Source organism: Syngnathus scovelli, chromosome 11, assembly GCF_024217435.2.
Source record: "Syngnathus scovelli strain Florida chromosome 11, RoL_Ssco_1.2, whole genome shotgun sequence".
Classification (NCBI taxonomy): domain Eukaryota; kingdom Metazoa; phylum Chordata; class Actinopteri; order Syngnathiformes; family Syngnathidae; genus Syngnathus; species Syngnathus scovelli.
This window is the reverse complement of record NC_090857.1, coordinates 13997491-14010733: the sequence shown is the minus strand read 5'-3', so window position 1 is coordinate 14010733 and position 13243 is coordinate 13997491. Positions and strand designations below refer to the sequence as shown.

General features: G+C 47.9%; 1 protein-coding gene and 1 long non-coding RNA gene across 2 annotated transcripts in view; one reads left to right on the top strand and one right to left on the bottom strand.

Annotated features, from left to right (window-relative positions):
• Window positions 1-1304: 1304 nt before the first annotated feature.
• On the bottom strand, window positions 1305-2188 carry polr2j (RNA polymerase II subunit J). Its single transcript, XM_049732892.2, has 3 exons — window positions 1949-2188; window positions 1626-1734; window positions 1305-1513 (listed from the first exon to the last, which is right to left on the bottom strand). The coding sequence occupies exons 1-3, from the start codon at window positions 2089-2091 to the stop codon at window positions 1412-1414; spliced, it is 354 nt and encodes a 117-aa protein (XP_049588849.1). The 5' UTR covers window positions 2092-2188; the 3' UTR covers window positions 1305-1411.
• Window positions 2189-3558: 1370 nt separating this feature from the next.
• LOC137840747 (uncharacterized) overlaps window positions 3559-13243 on the top strand; it is a 36551-nt gene continuing 26866 nt past the window's right edge. The window contains exon 1 of the long non-coding RNA XR_011087735.1: window positions 3559-3804. This is a non-coding gene — a long non-coding RNA (uncharacterized lncRNA). The remainder of the gene's footprint in view (window positions 3805-13243) is intronic.

Below are 13243 nucleotides of genomic sequence, written 5' to 3'. Positions count from 1 at the left end.
AGTATTCTTTAAATTGTATTCCTTTTTTAAAATAAAAGTGACAGTTTTTTTAAAAAAAGGTTTTAGACGGTGTAAGAAATAAACTATTTAAAGTGATTGTGATTAAAATAAAAGAATCAACGTGATTTTGTTTACCGTTTTATACTAGGTCTATAAATATTGCAACAATAAGAAAAAAGTCACTTGCTATTCTGACAGCAGCTCAGTGGCTATCACAGTCGAGGTGTCTCAACTTGACTGTTTATTTTATGTATGTGAAAAATAACCAATCCAGGTGAACTGTGTGCTCTGATTTCCATTGGACCACAAACGCACCACAACCGTCATAGTTGTCTGTCACTGTCGGCAAAAGCACACAGCATAAACTGAATATGTGCCGATGCAATACAATCAGACCGAGACAATATGAAATCTCAAGATTCTCAGATTCTCGATTAGCAAGTGGCTGACCAGGCCTTGCGCGAACTGACGAGTGGTTTGGCGATCCTGTTTACAATGCGCTCCGTAATTAATATTGGACAATCCCACGGCACAGCTGAACGTCTCTCACGGCACACCAGTGTGCCGCGGCACAGTGGTTGTGAAACACTGCGATAGAGGCTAGGCGGTCATGGAGGATGGAGTGGGAAATGGTGTCAAAGGCTGCGCTTAAATCAAGGAGAATGGGAATGGATATTAAACCAGAGTCAGCTGCAATTAGGAGATTGTTTGTGATTTTAATGAAGGCTGTTTTTGTACTGTGACGAGGGCGAAAACCGGCCTGCAACTGTTCATATATATTACCATATTGGCCCAAATATAAGATGGTGTTTTTTGCATGGAAATAAGACATTTGGGGTCTAGACATTATAAGGATATTGGGGTCTGAGGCATCGAGGCTTATGCAAAGAGCTCACGTAATTTTAATTGCTTTTTGGTGAAGTGATTTAGTGTTCCGACAGTACGATTGCTCTTTGGACTCACCTCATGTCAACGGCAGAACACAAATTATATAAACTGAAATAAACCCTTTCTAAAAACGGGAATTGATGCAAACGTGTGTTCTTCATGTTTTTATTGAAAACAAGCAGGTGGTGTCGCCGTACGGCATCGGTTTCTGCCTTCTACTCAAGGCGTGCGCGCTCCCACGGCTGGGGATATACAGATTTTCACGAGGGTAACTACTTTGGCATACCTGTTCAACAGCTGACCTCCCCCAAGACTTTCACTCGTGTAATCCCCTCCCAGCTACAGATACCTCGTCAGCTCTTCTGCAAGCACAACTAATGGACGGGCAGGAAATAAAAGCGGCACTCAAGCCAAGCTTCTTAAAAGGACATCTTTATTCACCTTAACAACACAAATTTATTTATAATTTTATTTATAAGTGCAGAGGGAAGTGACATCATGGTGAATGGTTGGGGGGGGGGGGTCACTCGATGCCTTCCTGTTTGTCTTTGATGGCCACCCGGAAGCGTTCCTCCAATAGTGAGAGCTCACTGATCAGGTCGGTGATGGCGTTGGTGAAAGCTTCCTGGTGCACCAAAGCATTGCATTTGCTTCCACCGTGTAACATGGTCGCGTGCGCGCATTCAAGTTGCAGTACGTGTGCTAGTTAGTTGCAGGCGATATATTCGGTGCCTTACCTGAGGACTGTAGTCAGGCGTGCTCTGCACCCTGATGACGATCTTGTGCTCGAGAGGATGAGGAACTTTGTATCCGGCGAAGAGAACCTGAGGATCTTTCAGCAGCTGCCTGCGTGGTAAATGAGCAAACGTAAATGCGAGCGAGCGTCACTCCCACGGAGAACAAAAAGGATGCGCAGCTCTCATCATTTCGGACTTGTGACATTTGAGTGTGGTGATTTGCCGTTAGGTTTTTGTTTGTGATCGCGCAGGAGGACAAGCAGCAGGTGCTTGGTTAGCAAGCTTGCGTGCAAGTTAGCCGCCAGGCCCCGCGCGCTACTTACGCTTGTATGATGTTGCCCAATGTGTGGTCTTCCTTGTTGAGGGTGAACAGGCACGAGTTGGGCACTTTTGTGTCCTTGGTGATGGTGATCTTTTTCTCGCCTTCGAACAACAAGAACGACTCGAAGGCGGGAGGTGCGTTCATCTTGGCTGCTGAGTGTCAGCCCCTGTGTCCAAATTCACAGTGCGTCTAAGAATGCCGGTTTTTCGGCTGGTTTACCATACGTCATTTCCGGAGCGACTCGACGGCACGTCACGTGCCACAAACACAGCCTTGAAACCGGTCTTCGTTTCCATGGCGACGGACTCGTGTCTCTATTACTTTTCAAAATATTTCTTTCGGAACTCAGAACATGTAAACACAACTGCCAGTAGGTGTCAAACAGAGCCTAAGAAATAAAGCACTAAAATACAAGGTTTTGTGTGCTTTGGAATTTGTGGATTGACTAACAGTTACATGTATAAATTTAGTTTCTGGTAAATATATCGACATTTATAAACATGCCATTTAGCCAGCAGTATCTTAGAAATTCATATTTGCTCAGATTCGTTGCATGGGTAACAGCATAACCATAAATTTAGTTTCTGGTAAATATATCGACATTTATAAACATGCCATTTAGCCAGCAGTATCGTAGAAATGTATATTTGTTCAGATTCGTTGGATGGGTAACACTTTTAAGTGTCTCCACAGCAGGCACGTGCACTCATAGGAGGCAGGTGAGGCAGTGCCACACCTTGCCACCAGGGGCGGTAAATGGCTCAACACGGTTTCCTCAGCTGTCACCATAAGTTGTTAAAAAATGAATAATATAATAAAACATAATATAATATCTGTCCTGTGGTCTATGCTTTTAATGCAATTTTGGTGTGTTTCCTATACATTTGGATCATTTTCATAGTCAAAATAGCTGTATTTCTTGTTCAAATAACAACGGGAGACGAGAATCATGGAGGCTGAGGCAGTGACAGGTAGTGCCTCTCAGGGCGTGCGTGTGAGAGTGTGCACCACTCACACACTGTACTGAGCGCGTGCAAACAGTGCGTGCTTGCAGTCAGCGGGAAAATACGGGCCTTGAGGCAGCCAGTACTTTTGCCTCAAAGATGGGGCGATAGTGAGCCTGCGGCTAATAGTTCACGACACGAGAGTAAATTAAGAAGTAAAAAAAGAAAAGAAAAACAACCTACAACATTCGGTGCTAACGCGTTGCTATTTGGCTTTATTTTCCCTGAAAATAGAGGATATAATCTCGAAGATAAGAGATTTTTCAAAACTTGACTTTCAGTCAAAGCAAGAAATCTGTCACGGTCGGGTGTAGCATGGAGCAGGACGACCAAGTGCAGCTTGGACCAGGGTTTATTGAAGCAACTCAAAATACAGACTCGGTAAACTGACATGACAAACAATAACTTGACTGACTGACCGGGACGTGGAACAAGAAGACAGCAGGACATGACGGCACCAAGACAGAACGACAACACCGAACGACAGCAACCAAAATGAAAACCAGCAGCAACCAATACCAAAACCAGCAGCAACCAATACCAAAACCAATGATCCGACAGGGAGAGAGGGGCAGACAGGACCTTTATACAAGACAGGTAACGAGAGGCAGGTGGGAACAATCACACTGATCATGGGCACACAGGAGGGGAGGGGCGAGCACACAGACAGAAACCAAGACAACAGACACATAGTGGAGCAGTTGGGGGCGAGACGTGACAAAATCATAAGTAAGGGAAGACCAACGCCAGATTTGCGAGGATTAATTCAAACTACGGGCCTCCCAGGACGGACTACAACACGTTCGTTTCAAAAGGATTGGTACTCTAAAAAAGACTTCATTTACAAGTAAAGGTAAGAATACTGCAATGGTGTGTTTAAATGTAAAGTGGTGTGTTTAAAATATTATTAAATTTAATCAAGAATGGGATAACAACCACGTATGCTTGTAAATCTGACTCTGAGTCAGTGCCTCACCAACCCCAACCCTCACCGCACGTCACTGCTCCACAGAAACCAGGCCAAATTCAAGGGCTGGTTGTCGAAGGCTGCGTGAAATTGGACACGGCGGTGCGGCCTTATCACGCCGGAATGATGCAATGTCCTCGCCATATTGTGCATTGAAGGACACAGCCTATTTGTAAAAAAAAAAAAAAAAAAAAAAAAAAAAATGGACACGCGCGCACACCGTCACTGCAGAAATCGAACTCATGGTGCCTGCACACAAGACAGGCGAGTGTACCCCTACACCATCAGCTACTCCTGTACAGAGATAGTCCGCCTGTCCAAAATCGCCACCACTGCTTATGCGGTCCATTAAGGCATAGCTTCCATGGCTGCGAAGGACCGACCCTTCGAACTGTCCTTGGAGGACGCAGCCTGCGAATTTAGACACAGACTGGCGACCCGAGCCAAGCCAATAGCGGAAGTACTACACGACTTCAACGGGTCTGCACCCGCCGGTACGTAGCGCCGCACAACACCATTTCCCACTCCATCCTCCATGACCGCCTAGCCTCTATCGGACTGTCTGACACACCCCTGCACTGGTTCCACTCATATCTGTCTGGCCGTTTTTGGAGCACAAATTCAGCAAACGAGAAAACCAACCAACCGATTCCATCTTAAATAAATGTTGTGGGTAGCTCATAACAAAGCATAAAAGGAAAGCAAAGATGAATAGAAAATAATACAAAATACAAAGCGTACAACACAAGTAATTAAACAAGAAGGAATGAATTAATAGAGTCAATAAATAAACAGCAGATTACCCTGTCAGCCAAAGATGCATTAGACGTCTGGTCTATGTATAGACCTAATTTAGACGTCTAAAATTGGTCTCGGTATATCCCTAAAATAGACGTCTAAATTAAAAACATCAAATATGATCATATTTCAAAATTTTAAAGTCTCAACCAGCTGTGAGTTATATAAATAATGTACCGAAGTTGTTTGGATTTGTGTTTAACAAGCATATTGATCCGTACATGTGAATTTGTTATTTCTGTAACCTGATATAGATGTCTATTTTAGGTTATTTTATAGACCTAAAATAGATGTCTAAATTAGGTCTATATACAAACCGAAAATAGATGTCTAAACGAGGTCTATACATAGACCTAAAATAGACAACAAATGTAAAGCGGTGTGCGAGGAGGCAGAAGAGGGGCAAGCGCGGAGGCGTCCGGGCCAGGCTAGCGGCCAACCCAACTCGCCCGTGCCTTCCATTCTTCTGGCGAATGTTCGATCGCTGGACAACAAAATGGATTACATTTGACTGCTGAGATCTAGGAACCGGACAGTGAGTAACTGCTGTGTGCTCGTGTTCACTGAGACTTGGTTGACTGTCAACATTCCGGACTCTGCTGTGCATCTGGAGCAGCTAGCGTGCTATCGATTGTAAAGGGGGGAAAATCGTGAGGAAGGAGGAATATGTGTCTACATCCGTGACGAATGGTGCCAGGACTCTGTAGTTGTATGCAAGCACTGCTCGCCACTGGCGGAGTTTGTGATCATTAAGTGCCATCCTTTGTACCTGCCAAGGGAATTTACTGCGATTCTGCTAGTCGCGGTATACATCCCGCCTTCCAACATTGAAGGCGACAGGATCACGGCTCTTAGTGAACTGTGCCTGGCTGTCAGTGAACAAGAGCATGTTAATTTTCCAACACGTGGTGACAGCTTCCTGGACCTGGTCTACACTACACATAAAGGAGCTTTCAAAGCCACCTCCCTCCCCCATTTTGGACTTTCTGACCATATCACTGTTATGCTTATGCCTGCATACAGACAAAGAGTGAAAGCATCCAGGCCGGTTCGCAGGCGGGTAAGAGTGTGGCCTGAGGGTGCCTCTGATGCGCTTCGAGGATGCTTTGACACAACTGACTGGGAAATGTTTAAGCAGGCAGCCACTTGCAACAATCAGACGGACATAGAGGAGTATACTGGCTCTGTTTTCTCTTACATCACGAAGTGCATTGATGATCGACGGTGCTGTGGTGGAGAGAGTGAGCAGCACCAGGTTCCTGGGGGTGCACATCAGTGAGGACCTCTCCTGGACCACCAACACTGCATCACTGGCGAAGAAATCTCAGCGCCGCCTATACTTCCTGCGGAAACTCAGGCGAGCAAGTGCTCCTCCGGCCATCATGACCACATTCTACCGTGGCACCATTGAGAGCGTCCTCTCCAGTTGTATCGCTGTGTGGGGTGGTAGCTGCACTGAATACAACATGAAGGCCCTGCAGCACATAGTGAACGCAGCTGGTAAGATTATTGGTGCTTCACTCCCCTCCCTGAAGGACATTTACACCTCCCATCTCACCCGCAAAGCGACCACGATTGTGAGTGATGTGAGTCACCCAGCTCACTCTTTGTTTGATCTACTGCCCTCTGGGAAGAGGTACAGGAGCCTGCGCTCCCGCACTACCAGACTCACCAACAGCTTCATACTCCAGGCTGTACTCCCCCCTCCTGCGTAACGTCCTGTACTTTTGCGCTATATTCTGACTGTCTGCTGTATGCACACTTGCTCCATTTTTGCTCCTCTTATTTATTATGTTATTTGTTTATTTATTGTTTATTCATCGCTCTTATTCATTCATTGTTTGTGCCTTCTTGTTTTTACTTTTTGTGTTGTTTACTTGTATGTATATTGGGTACTATGTCTTGTCACCGTGGGATAGTGGGAAACGTAATTTCGATCTCTTTGTGTGTCTTGATGTGAAGAAATTGACAATAAAGCAGACTTGGACTTTGACTTTTGAAATCCATTAAATATGAAATATTAAACCCTAAACCAGCTGTAGGTTGTATAAATAATGAAACTAGGTTGCATTGCTTTGTTTTAAACGACCATTGATCCGGGTGAAGTGTGGTTATTTCTGTAACCTGATCGACGTCTATTTTAGGTGTATGCGTAGACCTAATTCAGACGTCTACTCTAGGTCTACACATAGACCAAATTTAGACATCTATTTTAGGTCTACACATATGCCTAAAATAGACGACAAAATGAAATCCATCAAATATGAAATATTAAACCCAAAACCATTCTGTAAGTTGTATATATAATGTACAGAAGTTGTGATGATTTGTTTTAAGCAACCATTGATCCGTGTGAAGTGTGGTTATTGTCATGCTGTCATGTGTCGTCCGGATCATTTCCTGTTTTATTGTGTGATTTCCTCTCGTTCCAGTCAGTGTGTCCTTCCCCTGTGCGTCCGGTCACGTGATCCCCTGATTCCAAGTGTGTGCACCTGCGTCAATGACCAACTGTCTTCACCTGTGTTCCCCTCCTGTGTCCATATAACCCGCGTCTTTCCCTGTATCCAGTGCCAGTGCGTCTTGCCTTGCTGAGAACACTAGCGATCACGAAACCCTTGAGTCCACGTAGAAAGCCTTGTTTGAACGTCTTTGCTCACCGATGTTAACTTGGTTACATCGCTATCTTGTTTTTGTATTTCCCTCGGTTCGAGGCGCTTTGATTTCTCCTTTTTCTCCCTCGGTTCGAGGCGCCTTAGTTTCCCCTTTTTTCCCTCCTCGTGAGGCGTTTTTTGTTCGACCATCAGTGGAGACAATAAACACTTTGTTGAACTTTGGAATCTCTGCATTCGAGTCCTCTCCCTGCTCTGCGCCTGACATTACGCACTGGCCAGACATGGACTCAGCAGAGACAGCGCAGCTGGTCGCCCAAGTCCGCTCCCAGACGTCGCAGCTGGGCCAACAGCAGAAGCAGGTCGACGCTCTGAGTGTTGGAGTTCAGGAACTGGCAAAGAACCAGGAAGGCTTCCAAGAGGCGGTGGCCGCCCAGAAGGATGCGTTGAGTCATCAAATGCAAGACGTCATCACTCTGCTGACCACGGGGCGAGCTGCACCCTGCACAGCGGCGCCCCCTGTGGACCACCCGGCACCCGCGCCTATTGCGAGGGGGATCAGACTGGCTTCCCCGGAACGATATGCAGGTGAACCCGGGCTGAGTCGAGCCTTTATAACGACTTGTGAGATGCAGTTCGAGCGAGCTCCCGGCGACTTCCCAACGGAACGCTCCCGGGTGGCGTACACGATATCCTATTTGACGGGAAGAGCCCGGGCGTGGGCGACCGGAGAATGGGCCAGGAACTCCGCTACCTGTCACTCGTTTTCCGGATTCATCGAGGCCCTGCGCATGGTGTTCGATCCAGCTCCCACGGACAGAGAGAAGGCACGAGAGCTGTGCCATATCACCCAGGGTCGAGAGACGGTCAGCGACTACGCGATCCGCTTCCGCACTCTGGCCGCGGAAAGCGGATGGAACTCGTCGGCCCTGTACGATGCTTTTCTCCGGGGTCTTTCCGGGACCATCCAAGACCAACTTATTCCCCTTGATCTTCCTGTGGAACTCGACGCTCTCATCGCGTTGGCCGTCCGAACAGACAACCGACTACAGGAATGGAGGAAGCAGCGCACGAGCCGGGGCGCGATCGTTACTCCTTCCGCATCATTGGGCGGGCGGTCATCCCACGAGACGCACCACCAAAGATCGACCCCGGCATTACCACTCGCTGGGACGGAACCCATGCAGCTCGGCAGGGCCAAATTGAGCGAGGAGGAACGACAGCGTCGACGCCAGGAGGGCCGCTGCTACTACTGCGGGGCGCTTGGTCATCTCCGCCTCTCCTGCCCGGAGCGGAATGCGCTGAGGGTAAGCACCTTCTCCGTGGTCCGGCAGAAGAATAGAGTTCTACCCGTCGGGACGCTAACCTGCCAAGGCAAGGAAATCGAGCTTGGGGTGTTGATTTACTCTGGGGCCGACGAGAATCTGATTGACTGGGCTTTCGCTCGCAGCTTAGGTGTAAAGACCGAACCCTTGAACACGACCATAACGGCTAAGGCACTTAACGGACAAGCCCTTTTTGACGTATCCTCTATAACCGAACCCCTCTCACTGGCTTTTGGAACTCATCATGAACTAGTAAGATTGCATGTAGTCACCTCCCCCCTGAATCCGCTTATCCTCGGTTATCCGTGGCTAAAACACCACAACCCTGCAATAGACTGGGAGTCAGGGGAGATAAAGGGGTGGGCATCCCAGTGCCAAGTATCGTGTGTCAAACCAAACCCTTCGATCGAGTCCACCTGCACTTCTCCCTCGGACCTTGCGTCTCCTGAACCAGAGTCCAGATCTCCGGACCTAAACCAAGTACCCAAATGCTACCATCAACTTGCGGAGGTATTTAGCAAAGCCAAGGCAAGCTCCTTACCACCCCATCGTCCTTACGACTGCGCCATCGACCTATTGCCCGGGGCTTCGATCCCCAAGGGGAGACTTTATTCCCTTTCGGGCCCCGAAAAGAAGGCCTTGAATGACTATATTGACGCGTCACTGAAAGCGGGTCTGATCAGGCCGTCGTCATCGCCTGCAGGGGCCGGGTTTTTCTTTGTGGGGAAGAAGGACGGAACCCTGCGCCCCTGCATAGATTACAGTCCCCTCAACCAGATCACTATAAAGAATCGGTACCCCCTCCCACTCATGTCGGCCGTGTTTGATCAGTTGCAGCAGGCTCGGGTATTCACCAAGCTAGATTTGCGTAACGCGTATCACCTCGTGCGCATTCGGGAAGGAGATGAGTGGAAGACGGGCTTCAACACCCCCAGGGGACACTTTGAATACCGGGTAATGCCGTTCGGCCTCACCAATGCCCCCGCCGTCTTCCAGGCCATGATCAATGACGTTTTGAGTGATTTCTTAGACCACTTTGTTTTCGTTTACTTGGATGACATCTTAATTTATTCACCAGATTTGAGGACCCATGAAAGTCATGTTAAGTCAGTCCTGCAACGGCTCCTGGACCATCAACTTTATGTAAAGGCCGAAAAAAGCGAGTTCCATGCAGAAACAATATCGTTCCTTGGCTTCATCATAGCCCCAGGGAAGGTCCAGATGGACCCAGCCAAAGTGAGCGCGGTGACCCAATGGCCGGTACCGGATAGCCGCAAAAAAGTACAGCAATTTCCGGGATTTACTAACTTTTATAGACGCTTCATACGAGGCTTCAGCGCCACCGCGGCTCCCCTGCACGCTCTCACCTCCCCGACGGTTCCGTTTCGCTGGACGGCGGAGGCTGAAGCCGCCTTCCAGGAGCTGAAGAGGCGGTTCACCAATCCTTACCTTGCCTGACCCATCTCGTCAGTTCGTGGTGGAGGTTGATGCCTCCAGTCAGGGAATCGGCGCCGTCCTGTCTCAGAGATCCCCGGCCGACAACAAGCTCCATCCATGCGCCTTTTTGTCCCGACGGCTGACCCCCGCGGAGCAGAACTACGACGTCGGAGATCGGGAATTGTTGGCGGTCAAAAAAGCCCTTGAAGAATGGAGACACTGGCTGGAGGGAGCCCAACACCCCTTTCTGGTTTGGACCGATCACAAGAACCTGCAATATATCAAGGATGCCAAGCATTTGAACTCCCGCCAGGCTAGGTGGTCCCTCTTCTTTAACCGTTTCCATTTCACGTTGTCTTACAGACCGGGGGCCAAGAACACCAAACCTGATGCGCTGTCACGCGTCTACAGCCCAGACCCGGTGTCCACGGAGCCAGAGCCCATTCTCCCCCCTCACTGCGTGGTGGGAGCCGTAACCTGGCCCATAGAGGACTTGGTGAAGCAGGCAAACCACGATGATCCACCCCCTAGAGGAAGTCCCGAGAATAGACTGTTTGTTCCGCCCCAACTACGATCCCAAGTGATCCACTGGGTGCACACCTCCCGGCTCACGTGTCACCCGGGCGTGCGAAGAACCCTGCACGTCATCCAACAAAGATTCTGGTGGCCCTCCATGGGGGCAGACGTCCGGGAGTATGTTGCAGCCTGTTCCATCTGTGCGCGAAGTAAGAACACTCCGGGCAGCCGTGTGGGGTTGCTGCAATCGCTCTCCATCCCCTCTCGACCATGGGCCAACATCTCGGTGGATTTTGTCACGGGACTGCCGGTGTCTAGCGGTAAGACAACGATACTCACCGTCGTGGATAGATTCTCCAAGATGGCCCACTTCATTGCCCTGCCCAAATTACCTTCGGCAAAACGTACAGCAGTGGTCCTCATGGACCACGTCTTCAGGATTCATGGATTTCCTCTGGACGTCGTGTCAGATAGGGGCCCCCAGTTCGTGTCCCGCTTTTGGAAAGCCTTCTGCAAGCTTATAGGGGCCACCGTGAGCCTCACTTCGGGCTACCACCCGGAAGCGAACGGCCAAGCAGAACGTATTAACCAGCAGCTGGAAACGGGCCTCCGCTGCTTGGTGACCCAGAACCCCTCGTCGTGGAGTCAAAACTTGACCTGGGTAGAGTACGCCCATAACTCCCTTCCCACCACGGCTACCGGGATGTCCCCCTTCATGTGTGTTTTCGGATACCAGCCCCCGCTCTTCCCCGACAGCGAGCCGGAGGTGTCAGTAACCTCGGCGCGCGCCGTGGTGAGACGCTGTCGGCGCATCTGGGCGGCGGCAAGGGCCATACTGGTCCGCCAGGGCGACCGGGTGAAGAGGATGGCTGACCGGAGACGTCGTCCGGCGCCCGTCTACCGGCCCGGCCAGCGGGTCTGGCTGTCCGCCCGGGACCTTCCCCTCCAGGTGGGCTCCAGGAAGCTGGCCCCCCGTTTTGTGGGGCCGTTCCCAATTTCCAAGATCGTCGGTCCAGCGGCTGTGTGACTCCGTCTGCCTCGGTCCATCCATCCATCCTCCATCGATCCATCCATTTTCTATAACACTTGTCCCCACCATCAAATATGAAATAAACCCAAAACCAGCTATAAGTTGTACAAATAATGTACAGAAGTTGTATTGCTTTGTTTTGAACAACCAATGAGCCGTGTGAAGTGTAGTTGTATTGCTTCGTTCGAAACGCTAGAGGCAGACACGTGCATAAGTAGTGCGCCACCGTAAAAAAAAAAAAGTAGTGATGTGCATTCCAGTTCTTTTAGGTGAACTGAATCTTTAGAATCAGTTCACTCAAAAGAATCGTTCCCCTCCCTCCACACACACACACACACACACACTGATCCGTTTTTTTTTTACACAACATCCCGTGAAAACAACCCATACACATCAAACAATCCAGCTACACGAACCCCCCTCCCCCCAAATTATTATTATTATATAATAATAATTGGCTCAGGTAATTAACACATTTCTTTCTATAATACAACACCAACACACTGACAACAGTCCCTCACCCGGTCGTGAATGGGATGTTGCGTCACTGACTCGTTCGTCACGGGAAATTACGTCACTGACTCGTAAAATCCCGCCTCCAACTATCACTTGCTGCTGATTGGTCGTTCACGAAGCTTAACGAATGAGTGACAGCATTGCTGCTATGCCATTGCCAGCCGACACAAGTTATGCCGACATTGATGTTTTAAGTTTGTATTTGTTGGCTTGTAGTTTATGGTGTTATTATATCGAATGTGTTTGTGTTTGAATAAAAAGTTGAAAAAAACGTAATGCCGACATTTGTTAATTTTGGGGACACCAACTCATATAACAACGTAAAATACATATCCATATTCTCATATAAAGCACTTAAACCAAATGTCTGATTTTTATGTTTTGATTGGCGAATATGAAATCAAGGAATAAAACACCAGACAAGTTTTAACATAATTGTTTATTAAAATAATAATAGTAATAATAACTAGAATTTGCAATTCCTGTAGAAATTACGTGTGAAGGTGAAGAAGTTGAATAAATACTTGGGGAATGTTGCAGAATGATGTTGAAACGAGTTGAATCGGTTGAAAAATGTAGAAATTAGAGTTGAAAAACGGAATTTTGGAGAATTTGGTTGAAATTCAAATTTGAAAGTTTGGAATATTTGGTAAGTGGGAAGTTGTGGAATAGGTAGGCAAAAGATGTACAGTGGAAAGTTTGAATGGGTTGAATCGGTTGAAAAATGTAGAAATTAGAGTAGAAAAACGAAATTTTGGAGAATTTGGTGGAATTTCAAAAATGGAATTTTTGGTAAGTTGGAAGTTGTGGAATAGGTAGGCAAAAGATGAACAGTTGAAAGTTGGAATGGGTTGAATCAGTTGAAAAATATAGGAATTACAGTAGAAAAACGAAATTTAGGAGAATTTGGTTAAATTTCAAATTTGAAAAAGTGTATTTAGGGTACTTAATGTTGAAATACGGCACTTCCGGTCTAGCTGAGGTCACTTCCGGTTTATTTGGTGTCACTTCCGGTTTAAAAAGGTCACTTCCGGTTTATATTGGGTCACTTCCTGTTTGATTTGGGGTCACTTCCGGTTTACCTAAGGTCACTT